The 21,971-nt window shown below is 42.2% G+C and overlaps 1 protein-coding gene across 7 annotated transcripts in view; it reads left to right on the top strand.

The window, feature by feature from the left end:
* Positions 1-21,971, top strand: part of ADCY2 (adenylate cyclase 2) — a 431,011-nt gene that overhangs the window by 356,688 nt on the left and 52,352 nt on the right. For all 7 annotated transcript variants that reach the window (XR_012157385.2, XM_073332378.2, XM_073332377.2 and 4 more), the window contains one exon: positions 8,302-8,439. Coding sequence is in view for 6 of the 7 variants with exons in the window: in XM_073332378.2 (XP_073188479.1) it covers positions 8,302-8,439 (138 nt within the window). In the remaining variant the exon portion in view is untranslated. The remainder of the gene's footprint in view (positions 1-8,301; positions 8,440-21,971) is intronic.

The raw sequence follows: 21,971 nt of genomic DNA, 5'->3' as shown, positions 1-21,971 counted from the left end.
CCTGGCTGGGATGATTTAATTGGGGATTGGTCCTGCTTTGAGCAGGGGGTTGGACTAGATGACCTCCTGAGGTCCCTTCCAACCCTGATATTCTATGATTCTATGATTCTGTGATGCTCAGGGATGCCATGCCAGTTCCCAGGATGCCAGACCCTGTTTTTGTTTTGTTTGCAAACTGTCTTTCCCATTTCCTCAGGGTTTTGTCCTGTATCACCTCGGACCCTTGGGTGTTGGGCACTCTAGAAGTGGGATACATCATCCAGTTTATTTCTATCCCTTCTTCCCACCCTCCCTTCCTCTGCCTCTTCAGGGACCACTCTCACAAAGAACTTCTGGTCCAGGAGGTTCAATTGATCCTTCAGTTGGGACACATAGAGGAGATTCAACACATTTAAGAAGGAAGATTTTCTACTCCCATTTCCTAATCTCAAAAGCAAAGGAATGTCTCAGACCTATCTTAGACCTGCATCAGCTTAACGACTATCTCAAAAAGATTAAGTTTTGCATGGTCACCCTGGCATTCATTATTCCCTACATGGATCCTATGCTGCCCTCGATTTAAGAAACACCTACTTTAATGTGTCAGTATACCAAGGGCACAGAAAGCTCCTCAGGTTCATAGTGAAGCACTCACATTACCAGTTCATGGTGCTTCCATTCAGCCTGTCTGGAGCTCCTCAGGTACACAAAATGTATGGCCATGATGGCAGCATTCCTGAGGAGAGTAGGAGTGCAGGTCTGTCATCACCTGGAAGACTAGCTGGTCAAGGGTTGGTCCAAAGCTCTAGTTATATCCAGTGTTCAGCTCTTTCAGTCAACCTTCAAGGCTCTAGGTCTTCTTATCAATGCAGATAAGTCTACTCTTTGCCCAGTACAGAGAATTATGCTGTTAGGGGCAGTGTTGGAGTCTACCCAGGCCAGAATGTTCCTCCGAGAATCAAGATTCTGGTCTAGTCAATCTTTAGTGACGGACCTCACATTTCATCCAGTCACAACACCCTGAAACTATATGGAGCTCCTAGGGCACTGGCCTCATTCACAAATGTAGTAGAACATGTGAGGCTGCACCTCAGACTTCTCGAGACTTAGCTGGCCTCAGTGTACTCACCAAGCTGTCTTCATCTGGACACTGTGAGTTCTATTTTCACTGAATTGGTGGTTGGATCCACTCAATGTTTGTGCAGGTTTTCCCATCTTCTGCCCTCAACCGTCAGTGACTCTGGTCTCAAACACTGCAGTTCTCAGGTGGGGAGCTCACCCTTCCCCCTCCCCCAAACTTGGGGTTTTTGGTCCTCGAGGGAGCTCACTCTTCATATCAATGTCAGAGAACTCAGGGTGATTTGTCTTGCTTGTCAGTCTTTCCTGCCTCATATCAGCGGGATAAACCAGTTTGTTCTTACAGACAACACTGCAGCAATGCTTTACCTCAATGGACAGGGAGGAGTTCACTTATCCCTCCTTTGTCAGGAAGCAGTTCACCTGTGGGTATTTTACATAGCCCATTCAATCAACCTTGAGGCCTCTTACCTTCTGGAGTGCAGAAGAAGCTAGCAGACTGCTTAAGCAGGTCATTTTCGAGTCACCACAAGTGATTCCTTTCCTCAGATTTACCCATATGCATTTGCAGTGTGAGACTCCCTAAATAGACCAACAGAAAAATTCACCAGTTCTGTTCCCTGCAAGGCCACAGTCTGGGCTCCATTGCACATGCCTTCCTTCTACCCTGGTCAGAAAAACGTCACTATGTTTTTCCCCCAATCCCACTAAAGATCAAGTGGGATCACACTTGAGTTATATTAATAGACCCAGTGTGGCCCCACCAACACTGGTTCTCCTCTCTACTGGGCCTTTCAATGGCAACTCCAATCTCACTCCCATTGCACCCAGATCTGATCTCCCAAGACTACAGTTGGCTGCTCCACCTGAACCTACAATCTCTTCAGCTAATGGCCTGGAAGCTCCATGGTCAAACCAGAGAGCAGACTTGCTCAGAGAAAGTTCACAAGGCCTTACTATATAGCAGAAAGCCCTCCACCGTGGCCACCTACCTGTCAAAATGGAAGTGGTTGTCTATCTGATAATATCATGCCGGAGTCTCACTGATGCATTCATCTATACAGCATATACTCAACTATCTGCTGCACCTGAAACAGAAAGGCTTAGCAGTTTCCTCTATCAAGGTTCACCTAGCAGCAATATCAGCTTTTCACCCTCGTGTGGAAACCTGTTATTTTTTCTAATGACATGACAGTCAGATTCTTTCAAGTCCTGGAACGATTGTATCCTCAGTTAAGGGAGCCCATTCCCCCTGGGGACTTGAATTTGGTCTGTCTAAACTTATAGGACCACCATTTGAGCCTTTCACAACATGCTCCTTACTATACCTTTCCTGGAAGGTGGCTTTCCTAATTGCTATAACTTCTGCTGGAAGGGTTTCTGAACTGTGTTCCCTCACATCTGAACCACAAGATACAGTCTTCTTTAAAGATAAGTTGTACTTATACCTGCATCTGAGTTTTCTCTCTAAAGTACTTTCAAATTTCCATATGAATTGGTTAATTTATGTATCTCTTTTTTACCCAGAACCACATGCAAATAAGGATGAGCAATGGCTACACACATTGGACATTAAACGATCACTACCATTGTACATAGACAGGCTCAAACCATTTCAGCAGTCCACCCAAATGTTTGTGACTACAGCAGACAGAATTAAAGTTCTTCCAGTATCCTCACAGAAAGAAAAGGAGTACTTGTGGCACCTTAGAGACTAACCAATTTATTTGAGCATAAGCTTTCGTGAGCTACAGCTCACTTAAAGCTTATGCTCAAATAAATTGGTTAGTCTCTAAGGTGCCACAAGTACTCCTTTTCTTTTTGAGAATACAGACTAACACGGCTGCTACTCTGAAACCTCACCTCACAGAGAAGTTCATCTTCGATAACGTCCTGTATCTCATCTCATTATTATCTGGCAGGCATTTCACCACCAGACAAGAGCTCAGTCCACAAGATCGTAAACATCCTCAATGGCATTCCTAGTGCAGATCCCTATTCAGGACATTTATAAAGCAGCAACCTGGTGCACACTTTCACTTCTCATTATGCCCCAACCAATATTCTAGAGATGATGCCAAATTTGCTTGAGCCATCTGTGTGTACATGAGCTCCAATCCCTCCTCCCATATTACTACTTGGGAGTCACCTGGAGTGGGCTGCACATGTGCAATCGCTCAAAGAAGAAAAAATGTTTACTAACTTTCCATAACTGTTCAAGATATGTTGTACATGTCCATTCCACAACTCACCCTCCTATCCTCAACATCAGAGTTTCCAGAAAGAAGGAACTGAGGAAGCTCTGGGTCTGCTGGGGCATTTATACCGACGCCAGTGGTGTGCGGCACCAGAGGGCTCTTGAACCACCCTGACAGGTACCCCGGAGGGAAAAATATATGGTGACTGTGTGTGGGAGGTGCACTCTAGAAGAGTGGAATGGATATGTGCAACACATCTAGAAGAATAACAGTTACGAAAGGTTAGTAACTGATTTTTCTGTTAATGCAACTCAGTCCTGAAATTCAGTGATCCCACTGTATTGGGCTTCCCAGAATCAAACGTTTGCCTAATTTTCCAATAGTACTGAACTGTGGTGGCTGTGTAGTGTTTAGCCAGGATTCAGACTACTCAAATTATTTCACTTATGTTCTGATATAATTTCATCTAGCACTATGCAAAATATTAGTCACAGAATTCATACTCAGCACCTGCTTCCTTTCAAGTTTGTCAGGGAATTTTTTGTAGAATTTTTCACATTGACAAAAAATGTGTCAAAGATGCACAAATTATTTCACTATGTGGATGTCAGCGAAAATGTTGGTGAAGCTTTTTATGGTGTATTTTTAAGTTTTGAGCTTTATTAGTTGGGTTTAATCATATGACACTTGCATGGTATTCCTTCAGAGTCCATGGTTTCAGGGTGGTCACAGAAGTCATTTGGTACTGCTTTCTCTAGCATTGAGAAGAGTTATCATCCATTAAAGAAGTCAGAAGGGGATGCCAGTTCACTGTATCCACCAAGTAGACAATATAAAATGGGGGAAATCCAGAATGTTTTTGTCACAGAAGAGAGGGACCGTTTAGGGTTGGAAGGCCACATAATTTGATGTAGTTCCTCATGAAAATAAATAGTTTGGATTAGCAGCTAAACTTTTGGATTTCCTACTGAAATGAACTTTTAACTTTATGGATTCCCTTTCACTACTTTTCTATGTATTTTTCCAGAGCTAAAGTTGGTGTACTACACATTTTTATATGTTCTTCTGCAGTCATTGGTCTGGTTTACTTTGTGCTATTATGTGTAGTTTTACTATATAAATATTAAGTTGTGCATTTCTTAGTTCATTGTCTTTGCACTCTCTCTGTCATTGGCTGGCACTCCAGCTGGGAAGATTTTAAAGTTTCAGGATCTTATGGCAAACTCACTCTAGACCATCTTTCAAAAGAACAAAATAGTACTATAGTATCACCTAAAACTTCTGTCAGAAACTAGCTGGTTTCATTAAAATTATCTTTATCACTACCTGTGTTTTCTGTACCGTGGAAACAAGATTACACACCCTGAATGTCAAAAGAGCAGCCAGCTTCTATATAGAGAGAATTAAGTTTTCAGGACCATCTAACTGTTTGTGGTACTTCTAAGCAGTATTTGACAATTAGGGGGCATGTACAGATCTCTAGGAGATCTGAATGTATCGTCATCTGAGGGTGTAAACACCACTCACTCTTTAACTATCCCTCAGTTCTTCTCTACTTTCAGAAGCTTTACTCTTAAGCTCCAAAGAGCAGGGACTGTGCAGCTCTCTAGAAGCAATCAAGTCGGAAAGCCAGAGATAAACTTTTTTCCTGAATAATGGCTAAGCACTGAGTCTCCCAACACACTATCTTATCATGATGCATTGTTGAGAGAATAGTAATCTGTGAAGGTATGAGCCAAAATCCATGTACCAGTCCTAAAGATTTCAAACATGGGCACAGTGTGAATGCACACTGTTGAAGCACACTGTTAACTGTGTGACTAGGCACATACTCCTACAATGTGGCTTAGTGGAAGCAACACATTTGTTAATTAGCCTAACAATTGTATATTAAACAAAGTTCAGAGAACTCTAACGTAAGAATGTGTTCAAATTACACATTTACTATTTGGCTACATTCCTTATGTAAAGCTATGTTACATTAGGAGAGCTACGGTAGACCCATGTTATAATCCATGCATTTTTGCTCCTAGCTTTTTGAGAACAAAACAGCATTTTTTTTTAGCCACCTCTGCAGTCTTGGAAGGGGAAAATGAAAGTCTTAAGAAAAGAGAGTGGTTTCAGCACTTTGAATTCTTCTAACTTAAAATGAATAATGGAACTGACTGATACACTTACCAAAATCAAGATTACAGTTTTCTTTTCTTCCATGGACGGATAGATCTTCTGATCTAAATTGGCTTATCTTCTAGAAGGAAGTTTTCTAAAAATATCTTGGTTTGGTGTACTATACAAAATGAAAGTTTGAAACTTTGTGGTGTGCTCCTAAAAGGTGTGTGGGGACTGGAAATAACCAGCTACAACTTTGTTTCTCAAGTCACAAAGTGGCTGTGTCCACATTTTTCTTCAGGTCAAAGGTAACAGTATACATAGATTCTACAGTATCAAGATGACACTAACAACAACAAAAACAAGAAAGGAACTTGATGAAAGCTCCAAAACAAATTCTGATTGATAATTTTTATTTGTTACACAATGTATTGATTCCTGAAATGTAATGTAGTCTCCAGAGTTTTTCCTCATAAAATAAATCTGCTCTCTGTATATGTAGTAATAAATATCACTATTGTTATAATAGAAAAACAGAAGAGTAAATTTTAAAAGGAATTATACAAAATTCAGTCCATTAGCCTTTTAAAAATATATATAATGTCAAGTACTATTCCCGGGATGAAGAGCCCTGCAGGTACACAAGAGACTGTAGATTGTTCATATGACGGCTGACATATTAATGTATTCAGCTTGATTCAGTTTGACAGTGGATTTTAACAAAGAGAGCTCAGATTCACTGCACAGAACTATGGTACTGCACTTCTATAACCCTCTCCATCTAGAGAGAGCGGATCAACACAAATTGGCAGGCCAGTGTGAGTAAAAAGGGCATGTGGAGCAAAAGTAGGGCTGTTTTGTAAGGCAGGGGGATTCTGGGACTCGATTGTCCAAGTAATTGGATGTCAGTAGGTGGTGTACTGTGGCCATTGAACCTGCGCTATATCTATTAACTGGGAGTTTCAGCCCTGCTCTTAGGAGCTTCAGAGAATGTGTATTGCACGTATTCCTTGTTCTCTGCCTGTGATCTGCAAGTGATTCTTGTGGTGATTTTGTTCTGAGACCAACATTTCTGATTTAAGAACAATAATTTTGAAGTGCTCTGAAATCCACAGGCAGACTCAGATTTTATGCAGAAGTATTGTCTGGGACATTAGCATTACTAAACAGAGGGAAAATGAAAGACTCTCAATAAGCAGTTGGGGGAATGTAATCATGATTCACGCTTTTCACCCGTTTCCTGAATAATGGGGCTGATTGTGATTGAAGGAAGGCAACATGTGGGGTTATTATCTGTAAGGGTAGAATGATAGTATGTGTATTATTGGCATGTTGGAGCAGAGGGCAGAGTTAAGGTTGTGTTGTGGATTGGTGTGTACCTTAACTTTTCATTTCCTAGCTTTCAGAGGTTTGAGTGTAGCTGAATTTGACATTTTAGAAGGGCACAATGTACTATTGGGCAACTGTAACTGTGTTAATGAAGTCTTTGGGCACAGAATGTTGTTTATGTTATGTGAATATCTTGTGCCTCCAGACTTTGTGCCTACATGATTAGAGGCCACAAGGAAAAAAATTTGGTGCAGACTGACATAGGTGGAGGTAGATGCAATAATATTTTTTTGCCTTGTGTCTGAGGAATGTTAGTGTTAGTGCCAAATTGTGCCTTCTACATGCATGTCCACCTGCAGAACCATCTGCAATACACATCCAATTTACTTCGCGGCTCAAGTGAGACTATTATCTGAGCTGTCATGTTTCTTTATTTTGCCAATGGCTGAAGAGAGGACTTCAGTTTCCTAAAATGTCATTGCTTTAACTTTAACAAGCACCAGCAAACAAGTCTTTAAAACTAAAAAGACTAAAAATATGTTTTGAATATATATTAAAAAGTCAGCATAATATTTATATCATTATATGGGGGAATGAATGTTGGGAGATCTTTGTTGCTTTCTGTTTGATCCACTTTCTGATGTTTTTTATGGACTACTTCAAATATATCCATTTAAAAGGCCTCAGTCTTGCAAACAGATTTGCATGGGCTGATTCCTGAACCTGCATTGAAGAGCTTAGTTTATGGCTACACTGCACAGTCAACCCGGGTAATTGGCACCTGTGTCTGAGCACCCATGTTAGCCTCACTTGGATGTGAACATCCCCACAGCAAAGCCCTACTTGAATTACTATGTCCTTACTGTTTCCGCATTTGCCCTTGAGGGAGGGAAGGAAGGAAGGGCCTGTGGGGGACACAGATATCTCTGGTTCTTTATGCTGAGATGCTATAGGATACTTTCTCAGTCATTTGTGTCAATTGCGGGGAAACTTGCCCATCCTGCAGAGGGAGTTGTAGGAAGGGCATTAGAGGACTATCAGCACTGGAGTGTTTTTTCCGTGTGTCCTTACAGTAATGAGAGTGGGTTCTAATCTATATCCTTGTTTGTGTAAACTAGCCTGGGCTTAAAGCACCTCCAAACCTGGGTCTTAGTTTTTTCTGTGTGAACGGTAGGGGCAAAAGCCTGAGTAAGAGATCTGGGTAACTGTGCAGTACCCTTAGTTGTTTTTTTAAATGCCCAGAGGCCTTCAGGCATTGGTTATTTTTTAAAAAAGTTTAATAATAGTGATGATGATGTTGATTTTATATTCTTCATTATGCTTTATTATTTAGTAATATTGTATTGTGGGTGTTTAATAAACTATAACCTAGTTTGCAATCTGAATCCCTGGACTGATATTACGTCAAGAATTTTCTTAATTTATAAGAAAGATAATTAACCACTGTGGCAAGATAACAGTTGAACACTTCTGTGCAATGTTCTTTTGAGCTGATTGACCTACATATTAATGCCATTCAGAATTGTGATCATTCTAATTATAACCTAAAGGAACTCGTAGGAATTAAGAATACTCATGCTGTTATGTGTTTCATATTTTCTATACTTAGCAATGCAGCAAGAAAGCCTCAGCTTCACTGTTGTGGATTTTGAAGTCATCTGGAATAATTGCAAACCGTCCCTGGCCACGAATCACTCTCACATTGACCACTACTACTATAACATTAACACTGGCCATATTCAATATGGTAAGCATAACGATGTTTTGTTTCTCTTTCTGCCCCAGTGAGGTCTATTTTTATTTTTATGATCTACTTGGATGACATTTTAAAGTTGTGGTCTGTAGATATTTCAGTCGGGTGAATAGTAGTAATGGCCTTCCAATGACTCAGAAATTCAAAGCAAAGCAAACATACAGTATAGTGGGGGTGATCAATTCTGACCTCTGCGTATGAGACGTTCTCAACAATAATTCAGCTCTTGGACATGTGTGTTATGAGAATTTTTGAATGTAAAAGGTACTGAGAGAATCTTAAAACATTCTGAGTGTGAAAATAAATAATTCTAATCCATAATTCAAATATGTATAGTCAGCAAAAAACAACAAAATATTTGCTCAGCACAGTCCAGGGATCAGTTCAGTGGATTATGATGTTAGCAGAATGTCTGCAAAATGCCGTACAGAGTGCTTGAATTTCACTTTGATTTTTCTGACACCTGTCCGTTCCCCTCAACATGTTCATAATTTACACACCATTTAATTGAAAATTCTTCCTTGTTAAAAAAAAAAGAAAATCTGTTTTAAAATGACAAAGGTTAAAATTTTTGAAAGTGCCAAAGTGACTAAGTTAGTGGGATGAAAGCTAAGCCACTAAGGTGACTTTGAAAATGTTATGAAAAACGTGTGTTATTTAAATCAGAGAGACTGGTAGTGAGACGGGGTAAAAATACTAGCTAAAATTATTTTAAATAACACAGAAACAACATAAGGGGCTACATTCTGTCTTGCCCTATGTGAGTGCATTAATGAGGAAGAGAATACAAAGAGCCTCATTCCCCTCCTCCCTTCCAGGTAGAATGATGATCTAGCTCTTCTTATATGATAGGCAGAGCCAGGCAAACATGCCCAGTGATACTCTATAGCACCAAGAAGAGGGAGGGGAGATACTCAGCTGGGTAGGTGGTATGGCTAGGACCTAAGTTCCCTGTAAGCTGCTTGGCTACCAGCAGTTTATCAAGTGCTGCGCACTTCAGGTGCCCCTCCCCCCAATGCCATGCTGCTCCTGCCCTCTGCCTTGGAGTCCCTGGCCAGCAGCTCCCAGGAGCCTCCTGGAGGGAGCGGAGGGGGTGTTTCTGACAGCAAGGTGTCCTCCTCCCCCACCCTATCTCCACAGAGTGGGGGAGGGATATGACAGGTCTCAGGAGTGGGACAGGGGATGTAGCTTGCTGGTGGCTGCTGCTGTGTCTGAACAAGTAGGCTTAAGGCTTCTGAGTGCAGATCTGCTTAAAGGGGCAGCGCATGTCTCACACACAAACTGTGTGTCTCTCACACACACACAATGTGTCTCTCACAGACACACACACATACACACTGTGTGTCTCACACACACGTGTGTCTCAGACACACACACTGTGTGTGTGTCTCTCTTTCTTTCACACATACACACACACTCTGTCTTTCACACTCGCCTCCCAACACATACTTGTATTGTTGTTGTTACTTCTTGATACTTCCTGCAGTGCACATATATTCTCTGTGATTTTATTCTTTCAAAGTGCTGTTATTTTAGTTTTTTGACTGGTCTATGCATTTCATAGTTTTTATTCATCTCTTATGCTTAAATTTAATTCTTTGAGTAGTGTGTTCTAAAATGCCTAACCTGTCCTGGCTGGAGTAATTATCCCTATGGTAACTTTTTAAAAATATATATATTATATCTAGAGTTTTTGTTTCTATTGGTGGCGCACATCCATACATTACCTCGATATTGGTGCACATAACAAAATTCATTTTGCACATGGATGGAAAAGAATAGAGGGAACATTGGCTAGGGCACAGCATGTTAGCTGTTGTCCAGTGGCTGGCACTAGGGAAGCTCACATAGTAAAGGCTAGTGCTGAGAATACTTGCACTGACTCCCCTGAGCCATTCTGCCAGTCTGTCCTTCAGAAGCATAATGACTTATATACCCTCCCCACCCCTTCAACACTACAGCTGTTCCCCTTTTCTTCCCCCTCCTCTGCATGGCAGAAACCACAATCTGTGCCTATTAATTTAGATCACGAGTTATGGTTGATAAAATGAGAAATGTTTAAACCATTTTGTTGCAGATCCTAGTTCTTTGGGGCATTCTACCATGTAATAAAAATGGCTTCTAATACAGTTTAATTATTTCTCATTTATATGAAATTAAATGTATTATTTAAGGTCCCAATTCAGTTAACAGAAAAATTGATTTCAAACTGAGCAAGATCACCCTTTAAAATTAATAAGGTCAAATCCTGGCTCTTCTCTTATTTTCTTCTTTCTTTCTGTTCTTTAAATACTTCTCTGTGGAAGGCAAAAATGACAAATTGCTTTCCATTTCCAGTAATGCAGGAGTGTGCTTTTCTCTTCTGTTGTAATAGGATAAATTCATGTAATTGTATTAATTGTCCATTACTAACCTATTAAATACATAATTCACAAGTAAACGAATGATTCCATTTCAGTGGGATTCCAAGGGGGGCACTGACTGATTTCTAAATGTTAGTTAAAAAGGGTGGGGAGCCTCCAATCCTGTGGCTGCATAGCATTGGAATCAACTGATCATGTTTAATTGAGGGACACGTGGTCTAGTGGCTTGAGTAGAGCATGGGAACCAAGAACTACTATTTATTTTCTTGGTCCCATGCCTGATTCCCTCTTTAAAATTGGAAAAGTCTTGTAATTTCTCTGCCTCAGTTGCCCATCTAAAAATGGGAATAGTACTATTTACTTAGAGTATTTTTTTTCAAAAGTGATTTACCCCAGATGTTTAAAGTATTTTGGTATTGCTGTGTTCAGCATATATCTACCTTATTTAGGAGACTTAATCTCATTTTCAAAAGGGATTTAGACACTTAGGAACCAAAATCCCATTGATGGTCAATGGGATTTAGGCTCCTATGTACCTAAATCCCTTTTGAACATCTAAATACCTTAAAAATCTGGGCCTTGAGCACTTTGGAACCTTCAGCTATGTCTACACTGTACTTCTGTTGGTAAAACTTGTTTCGGTCACGGGTGTGAAAAAAAACACACCCTGACCGACAAAAGTTTTACCAACAAAAAGCACTGGTGTGGAAAGCGCTATGTCGGTGGGAGACACTCTCCCTGCGGCAAAGCCACCACCGCTCACTGCAAGTGATTTTATTTTGCCAGCAGACAAGCTCTCTCTTGTTGGCAAAGAGCAGCTGCATGGGAGACCTTACAGCTGTGCCTCTGGAAGGTACGCAGTGTAGACATAGCCTTAATTTCACTGAAAGTCAATGGTACTTAGAAAAAGCACTTTTGACAATTGTTACCTTCGCTCTTTCACAGGGTATGCTTAATTATTTAGAGTTATTAAAATAGTTTGAAAATTGTAAGTGTCCTTCAGTTAATTACAGAATAGTTTTGAATACATATTGTTTTTTTTATTTTGCTTTCATAGCATTTTTCAGGAGACAGCAGTCAGTCATTTTTAATAACTACACTTGAGATGTCTGAATGATGAAATCCACTTGTCTGAGTTCCTAAACACTGACATGTAAGATTTGTGAAAGAAGCAAGATCTACTAGAACTTTATCTGGTTCAGTCTATGAAGATAATTGTAGGTTGGTTGGGGGGGTTGCTTTTGGGGGATGAGAGGTTGCCCTCACATTCCCCACCTTGTATGATAAGAAGAGATGGGCTCAAAACAAACCACAGATCCAAGCATTCTGAAAATTCTGCTAAGTTCCATTCTCAGTCTGGATCCAAATTTTGCATTTCTTCTTTTTGGTAATTGTAAGTAGAAATGAAACAAAGAAGTTCACTTTTGGGTTTAAGTTCAAACTGCACTAGTATATGAATATTTTTAAAATTAAAAATTGTTCCTAAACTGAAAAAGGTCAAAATGATGCTTTTTTCAACAAATTGGCTTTAATTAGTTCAAGTTCTTCTTTTATTCAGAATGCAGATTACTGTAGAGCATCAAAAGCTGTACTTTAAAGCCTTAGCATCTTGTAGAATTAGCACTTTTGACTGCAGTGTAACAAATAACCATGTTCCATGATATTTATTCGATGAAAAAAGAAAAGGAGTACTTGTGGCACCTTAGAGACTGACCAATTTATTTGAGCATAAGCTTTCGTGAGCTACAGCTCACTTCATCAGATGCATACTGTGGAAATTACAGAAGATCTTTTTATACACACAAACCATGAAAACTTGGGTGTTTATCACTACAAAAGGTTTTCTCTCCTCCCACCCCACTCTCCTGCTGGTAACAGCTTATCTAAAGTGATCACTCTCCTTACAATGTGTATGATAATCAAGTTGGGCCATTTCCAGCACAAATCCAGGTTTTCTCCCCCCCACACACTTCTTTTTGGGGGTGGGGGGTTGTGTGTGGGGGGGGAAAAGGGGGGAACCTGGATTTGTGCTGGAAATGGCCCAGCTTGATTATCATACACATTGTAAGGAGAGTGATCACTTTAGATAAGCTATTACCAGCAGGAGAGTGGGGTGGGGGGAGAGAAAACCTTTTGTAGTAGTAAACACCCATTTTTTCATGGTTTGTGTGTATAAAAAGATCTTCTGTACTTTCCACAGTATGCATCCGATGAAGTGAGCTGTAGCTCACGAAAGCTTATGCTCAAATAAATTGGTTAGTCTCTAAGATGCCACAAGTACTCCTTTTCTTTTTGCAAATACAGACTAACACGGCTGTTACTCTGTAACCTGTCATTATGCAAGGCACTGCATTTAGCCGTATGGAGTGGAAATCTATCAACTGCATGAAAAAACTTGTACAGATACAGACAGACATCATCTTCCTCTCCAAATCCAAACAGATGGACATTGTACCAAAAGGACTGAAGGTAAAAAATCCATTACAATCTACATACCACACAGACTATGCTGACAGCTTGTGCCACATGCTCTCAAAGAACCTGCAGAACCACCTGATCAACATCCTCTACAGCAAACAAGGAAAGATAAAGAAAGAGCTCTCAAAAATGGATACTCTCATAAAAAACCAACCTTCCACACAAGCTTCCACATGGCTGGACTTTACTAAAACTAGACAAGCATAGAATATCAGGGTTGGAAGGGACCTCAGGAGGTCATCTAGTCCAACCCCCTGCTCAAAGCAGGACCAATCCCCTATTAAATCATCCCAACCAGGCTTTGTCAAGCCTGACCTTAAAAACTTCTAAGGAAGGAGATTCCACCACCTCCCTAGGCAACGCATTCCAGTGTTTCACCACCCTCCTAGTGAAAAAGTTTTTCCTAATATCCAACCTAAACCTCCCCCACTGCAACTTGAGACCATTACTCCTTGTCCTGTCCTCTTCTACCACTGAGAATAGTCTAGAACCATCCTCTCTGGAACCACCTCTCAGGTAGTTGAAAGCAGCTATCAAATCCCCCCTCATTCTTCTCTTCTGCAGACTAAACAATCCCAGTTCCCTCAGCCTCTCCTCATAAGTCATGTGTTCCAGACCCCTAATCATTTTTGTTGCCCTTCGCTGGACTCTTTCCAATTTATCCACATCCTTCTTGTAGTGTGGGGCCCAAAACTGGACACAGTACTCCAGATGAAACCTCACCAATGTCGAATAGAGGGGGACGATCACGTCCCTCGATCTGCTCACTATGCCCCTACTTATACATCCCAAAATGCCATTGGCCTTCTTGGCAACAAGGGCACACTGCTGGCTCATATCCAGCTTCTTGTCCACTGTCACCCCTAGGTCCTTTTCCGCAGAACTGCTGCCTAGCCATTCGGTCCCTAGTCTGTAGCTGTGCATTGGGATCTTCCATCCTAAGTGCAGGACCCTGCACTTATCCTTATTGAACCTCATCAGATTTCTTTTGGCCCAATCCTCCAATTTGTCTAGGTCCCTCTGTATCCTATCCCTGCCCTCCAGCGTATCTACCACTCCTCCTCATTTAGTATCATCCGCAAATTTGCTGAGAGTGCAATCCACACCATCCTCCAGATCATTTATGAAGATATTGAACAAAACCGGCCCCAGGACCGACCCCTGGGGCACTCCACTTGACACCGGCTGCCAACTAGACATGGAGCCATTGATCACTACCCGTTGAGCTCGACAATCTAGCCAACTTTCTACCCACCTTATGGTGCATTCATCCAGCCCATACTTCCTTAACTTGCTGACAAGAATACTGTGGGAGACCGTGTCAAAAGCTTTGCTAAAGTCAAGATACAATACATCCACTGCTTTCCCTTCACCCACAGAACCAGTAATCTCATCATAGAAGGCGATTAGATTAGTCAGGCATGACCTTCCCTTGGTGAATCCATGCTGACTGTTCCTGATCACTCTCCTCTCATGTAAGTGCTTCAGGATTGATTCTTTGAGGACCTGCTCCATGATTTTTCCGGGGACTGAAGTGAGGCTTACTGGCCTGTAGTTCCCAGGATCCTCCTTCTTCCCTTTTTTAAAGATTGGCACTACATTAGCCTTTTTCCAGTCATCCGGGACTTCCCCCGTTCGCCACGAGTTTTCAAAGATAATGGCCAATGGCTCTGCAATCACAGCCGCCAGTTCCTTTAGCACTCTCAGATGCAACTCGTCCGGCCACATAGACTTGTGCACGTCCAGCTTTTCTAAATAGTCCCTAACCACCTCTTTCTCCACAGAGGGCTGGCCATCTATTCCCCATGTTGTGATGCCCAGCACAGCAGTCTGGGAGCTGACCTTGTTCGTGAAGACAGAGGCAAAAAAAGCATTGAGTACATTAGCTTTTTCCACATCCTCCGTCACTAGGTTGCCTCCCTCATTCAGTAAGGGGCCCACACTTTCCTTGGCTTTCTTCTTGTTGCCAACATACCTGAAGAAACCTTGTTACTTGTTACTCTTGACATACTTGTTCTTGTTACTCTTGACATCTCTTGCCAGCTGCAGCTCCAGGTGCGATTTGGCCCTCCTGATTTCATTTTTCCATGCCCGAGCAATATTTTTATACTCTTCCCTGGTCATATGTCCAACCTTCCACTTCTCGTAAGCTTCTCTTTTATGTTTAAGATCCGCTATGATTTCACCGTTAAGCCAAGCTGGTCGCCTGCCATATTTACTATTCTTTCGACTCATTGGGATGGTTTGTCCCTGTAACCTCAACAGGGATTCCTTGAAATACAACCAGCTCTCCTGGACTCGTTTCCCCTTCATGTTAGTCCCCAAGGGGATCCTACCCATCCATTCCCTGAGAGAGTCGAAGTCTGCTTTCCTGAAGTCCAGGGTCCGTATCCTGCTGCTTACCTTTCTTCCCTGTGTCAGGATCCTGAACTCAACCAACTCATGGTCATTGCCTCCCAAATTCCCATCCATTTTTGCTTGCCCCACTAATTCTTCTCGGTTTGTGAGCAGCAGGTCAAGAAAAGCTCCCCCCATAGTTGGCTCCTCTAGCACTTGCACCAGGAAATTGTCCCCTACGTTTTCCAAAATCTTCCTGGATTGTCTATGCACCGCTGTATTGCTCTCCCAGCAGATATCAGGAAAATTAAAGTCACCCATGAGAACCAGGGCGTGCGATCTAGTAGCTTCTGCGAGTTGCCGGAAGAAAGCCTCATCCACCTCATCCCCCTGGTCCGGTGGTCTATAGCAGACTCCCACCACTGCATCACTCTTGTGGCTCACACTTCTAAACTTAATCCAGAGACACTCAGGTTTTTCTGCAGTTTCGTACCGGAGCTCTGAGCAGTCATACTGCTCCCTTACTTACAGTGCTACTCCCCCACCTTTTCTGCCCTGCCTGTCCTTCCTGAACAGTTTATAACCATCCATGACAGTACTCCAGTCATGTGAGTTATCCCACCAAGTCTCTGTTATTCCAATCACGTCGTAATTCCTTGACATCACCAGGACCTCCAGTTCTCCCTGCTTGTTTCCAAGGCTTTGTGCATTTGTATATAAGCACTTGAGATAACCTGCTGATCGCCCCTCATTCTCAGTATGAGGCAGGAGCCCTCCCCTCCCAGACGTTCCTGCCTGTGCTTCCTCCCGGTATCCCGCTTTCCCATTTACCTCAGGGCTTTGGTCTCCTGCCCCCCGGTGAACCTAGTTTAAAGCCCTCCTCACTATGTTAGCCAGCTTGCTCGCATAGATGCTCCTCCCTCTCTTTGTAAGGTGGAGCCCGTCTCTGCCCAGCACTCCTCCTTCATGGAACACCATCCCATGGTCAAAGAATCCAAAGCCTTCTCTCCGACACCACCTGCGTAGCCATTCGTTGACTTCCACAATTCGACGGTCCCTACCCAGGCCTTTTCCTTCCACGGGGAGGATGGACGAGAACACCACTTGTGCCTCAAACTCCTTTATCCTTCTTCCCAGAGCCACGTAGTCCGCAGTGATCCGCTCAAGGTCATTCTTGGCAGTATCATTGGTGCCCACGTGGAGAAGCAGGAAGGGGTAGCGATCCGAGGGCTTGATGAGTCTCAGCAGTCTCTCCATCACATCGCGAATCTTAGCCCCTGGCAAGCAGCAGACTTCTCGGTTTTCCCAGTCAGGGCAGCAGATAGATGACTCAGTCCCCTGGAGGAGAGAGTCCCCGACCACGACCACCCGCCTCCTTCTCTTGGGAGTGGTGGTCGTGGAACCCCCAACCTCAGGACAGTGTATCTCATGCCTTCCAGCCAGCAGAGTCTCCTTCTGCTTTCCTCCTTCTGCCATTTACAACACACACTTTGCTTCTCTACAAAAGAAAAAGGACACTAAACTTTCCAAACTACTACATGCCACAAGGGGCCACAGCAATGGTTCCCTCAACCCACCCAGCAATATTGTTAACCTATCCAACTATACTCTTAGCCCAGCAGAAGCATCTGTCCTATCTCGGGGCCTCTCCTTCTGCCCCTCCACCCCCATGAACATGATACAGTTCTGTGGTGACCTAGAATCCTATTTTCGACGTCTCCGACTCAAGGAATATTTCCAACACACCTCTGAACAACATACTAATCCACAGAGACCTCCCTACCAACACTACAAAAAGAAGGATTCTAGGTGGACTCCTGAAGGTCGAGACAGCAGACTGGACTTCTACATAGAGTGCTTCCGCCGACGTGCACGGGCTGAAATTGTGGAAAAGCAGCATCACTTGCCCCACAACCTCAGCTGTGCAGAACACGATGCCATCCACAGCCTCAGAAACAACTCTGACATCATAATCAAAAAGGCTGACAAAGGAGGTGCTGTTGTCATCATGAATAGGTCGGAATATGAACAAGAGGCTGCTCGGCAGCTCTCCAACACCACTTTCTACAAGCCATTACCCCTCTGATCCCACTGAGAATTACCAAAAGCAACTACAGCATTTGCTCAAGAAACTCCCTGAAAAAGCACAAGATCAAATCCGCACAGACACAGCTCTGGAACCCCAACCTTGGATATTCTATCTACTACCCAAGATCCATAAACCTGAAAATCCTGGGTGCCCCATCATCTCAGGCATTGGCACCCTGACAGCAGGATTGTCTGGCTATGTAGACTCCGTCCTCAGGCCCTACGCTATCAGCACTTCCAGCTACCTTCGAGACACCACTGACTTCCTGAGGAAACTTCAATCCATCGGTGATCTTCCTGATAACACCATCCTGGCCACTATGGATGTAGAAGCCCTCTACACCAACATTCCACACAAAGATGGACTACGAGCCGTCAAGAACACTATCCCCGATAATGTCACGGCTAACCTGGTGGCTGAACTTTGTGACTTTGTCCTTGCCCATAACTATTTTACATTTGGGGACAATGTATACCTTCAAATCAGCGGCACTGCTATGGGTACCCGCATGGCCCCACAGTCTGCCAACATTTTTATGGCTGATTTAGAACAACGCTTCCTCAGCTCTTGTCCCCTAACGCCCCTACTCTACTTGCGCTATATTGATGACATCTTCATCATCTGGACCCATGGAAAAGAAGCCCTTGAGGAATTCCACCATGATTTCAACAATTTCCATCCCACCATCAACCTCAGCCTGGTCCAGTCCACACAAGAGATCGACTTCCTGGACACTACAGTGCTAATAAACGATGGTCATATAAACACCACCCTATACTGGAAACCTATTGACCGCTATTCCTACCTACATGCCTCCAGCTTTCACCCTGACCACACCACACAATCCATTGTCTACAGCCAAGCTCTGTGATACAACCGCATTTTTTCCAACCCCTCAGACAGAGACAAGCACCTACAAGATCTCTATCAAGCATTCTTACAACTACAATACCCACCTGCGGAAGTGAAGAAACAGATTGATAGAGCCAGAAGACTTCCCAGAAGTCACCTACTACAGGACAGGCCTAACAAAGAAAATAACAGAACGCCACTAGCCGTCACCTTCAGCCCCCAACTAAAACCCCTCCAACGCATTATTAAGGATCTACAACCTATCCTGAAGGATGACCCAACACTCTCACAAATCTTGGGAGACAGGCCAGTCCTTGCCTACAGACAGCCCCCCAACCTGAAGCAAATACTCACCAGCAACCACATACCACCCAACAGAACCACTAACCCAGGAACCTATCCTTGCAACAAAGCCCGTTGCCAACTGTGCCCACATATCTATTCAGGGGACACCATCACAGGGCCTAATAACATCAGCCACACTATCAGAGGCTCGTTCACCTGCACATCCACCAATGTGATATATGCCATCATGTGCCAGCAATGCCCTTCTGCCATGTGCATTGGTCAAACTGGACAGTCTCTATGTAAAAGAATAAATGGACACAAATCCGATGTCAAGAATTATAACATTCATAAACCAGTCGGAGAACACTTCAATCTCTCTGGTCACACGATTACAGACATGAAAGTTGCGATATTACAACAGAAAAACTTCAAAACCAGACTCCAGCGAGAGACTGTTGAATTGGAATTCATTTGCAAATTGGATACTATTAACTTAGGCTTGAATAGAGACTGGGAGTGGCTAAGTCATTATGCAAGGTAACCTATTTCCCCTTGTTTTTTCCTACTCCTCCCCCCAGACGTTCTTGTTAAACCCTGGATTTGTGCTGGAAATGGCCTACCTTGATTATCATACACATTGTAAGGAGAGTGATCACTTTAGATAAGCTATTACCAACAGGAGAGTGGGTTTGTGTGGGGGGTGGGGAGAAAACCTGGTTTTTTCCTGGAAATGGCCCAACTTGATTATCATACACATTGTAAGGAGAGTGATCACTTTAGATAAGCTATTACCAGCAGGAGAGTGGGGTTGGGGGAGAGAAAACCTTTTGTAGGGGTAAACACTCATTTTTTCATGGTTTGTGTGTATAAAAAGATCTTCTGTAATTTCCACAGTATGCATCCGATGAAGTGAGCTGTAGCTCACGAAAGCTTAGGCTCAAATAAATTGGTTAGTCTCTAAGGTGCCACAAGTACTCCTTTTCTTTTTGTGAATACAGACTAACACGGCTGTTACTCTGAAACCTGTCATTTATTTGATGATAATTTTAAGTACAATTCCCACCTTAGCACTAAATCTTAGCTCTGATTTGCAAAAATGACTTTAAAATATTCTTGCAAAATTTGCATTGGCTTAATATTAATAGCAAATTGTGGGTGAGAGTGAAGTATTATTATTATATCTCCAAGCAACATATTCTTAAGAATAGAGTCCATTAACTGCATTTATTTCCATGAACTCTTTCATTAGGAAAAGGCAAAATGTAGCCCTTAAGGTCTAATGGATATCTACCCATACTGCATCTGATAAATGATAAAATCAAACCCAAAATACCAACTAAAACTCACCCTTCATATTGCAAGGGACAGTTGTAGAGAACACTGATAGTTTGAAGTATTTTTTTACTGAATATTTGAATCTAGTTTTAATGTTGTTACAGTAATATAGCCAGGAATAATGGGATGAAATTTTAAAACAGCCAATGTAATGTAAATATCAGAAATATTTTTTAGCTGTAGCCGGTGGGGTCTAATCCTGGTCTCATTGAAGATTAGATGTAGTGAGTTATGTTAGAGTGTGCAATATTCACCCAGGGGAAAAGGAAGATGCCCCTTTTGTTGGGAATTTTAACTGGATGGAACAAAGCACTAGGAAATATACTGTAGATAATAATCCTGAACTCTCAGAGATAGAAAAGACCTATTAGGTCATCAAACTGGGAGACTTAATGAGTAGCTGGATAGAAAATAGAAGACTTTAATTTTCATTGTGCCCTGTCAATCTGTGTCATAAACCTAATTTGTGGAAGCTAACAGGATTAAAGTCATGGTAAGAGTAGCTTTAGACCATTTACGAACCTAGGGGAGTTCTCATGCTCCCAAGAATGGCAGATTTTTATACCAGTCTTATACATGTCAGGTAATTCAGGTAAATCAGAAGTACCTCAACCACCTCTGCCACAGAAGGCATAGAAAAGGAAGTTGTGAATAAAGGCACAATACTGTCTCACAAGCATGTATCTTTGTTATCTGCTTGGAGCTATGAAACTAGAGTACTGTGTCTTTTATCAAAACTCAAAGCATTCTTTCCTCTATGCTGATTGGCTGCTTGCTCCAACCCTCTCCTACTTCCTTTTTCACAGTCTTTTCAGTTCATTTTTCTTCTCCCTGCCCTGTCTGGTCCTCTCCATTCTTCCTGTCCTCTCAATGTCACCTCTCCCTTCCTTTGTTTTTGCTTTTAGCTAATTCCTTCCTACCTTTACTACATCTTCCCAGTCCTAGAATACAGTTTATATACATAATATATAAATAAAAATAAAATAAAACCCACTCAAAATTATTTTTAAATGTGGTGCTAACATGGCATTTTTGAACCACCACTGCATTGCCTGTGCTTATATATTATACCCTTTCTCTCACCCCATGACTACTTTCTCTATCTAGACAATAAGATTGTGAGCTCTTTGACCCTGGGACTCTCCCTTGCTATGTATCTGTAGAGCATCTAGATACTTGTAGGTTCTACTGTAATACAAGTAATACTAACTGAAAAAATACATTTGAAAGAGACCATTTTCCTATTTAAAATCTATTATTAGAGGGTTATTTTGTTTCTTCTCTTTGGACTAAGTTTTAACCAGCCTTTGTGGGGATCTGCAAAGTGGGCAAGGAGACAAGCAGCTAGCCAGAATCCCTTCTATTACATCCCTGGATATTAGGTTCCGTAAAGGGTGTGGGATAAAGGTGGGACCATGGCTGACAAGGCCAACAGAGGGGAGTCTCTAAAAGAGAGCACCAGTGTCTGCTGACTCAGTAAAAAACTGTGTCAGTTGATTATGGGTAAATTTGCTGCTGCTGAAAATGGATAAATTCAATAGAAGAAAATGCAGCTGTCACCTTTACAATCCTTTTTGACAACTGGCTAACTGATAAGTCACAAAAATGTAATTGCAAACAAAGAATCGTGATTGAGCAGGTGTGTTTCTAGAGGGGACCTTCAAGGATCTCTTCTTGGCCCTACACTATCTAACATTTTTGTCAGTGACCTGGAAGAAAACATAAAATAACTACTGGGAGGGAATGATAAATAATGAAGAATATAGGTCACTGATACAGATCAA

The sequence above is a fragment of the Lepidochelys kempii genome, chromosome 2 (assembly GCF_965140285.1).
Source record: "Lepidochelys kempii isolate rLepKem1 chromosome 2, rLepKem1.hap1, whole genome shotgun sequence".
NCBI lineage: Eukaryota > Metazoa > Chordata > Testudines > Cheloniidae > Lepidochelys > Lepidochelys kempii.
Note: the sequence above shows the minus strand (reverse complement) of the source record. Positions and strands in the feature narration are given on the sequence as shown.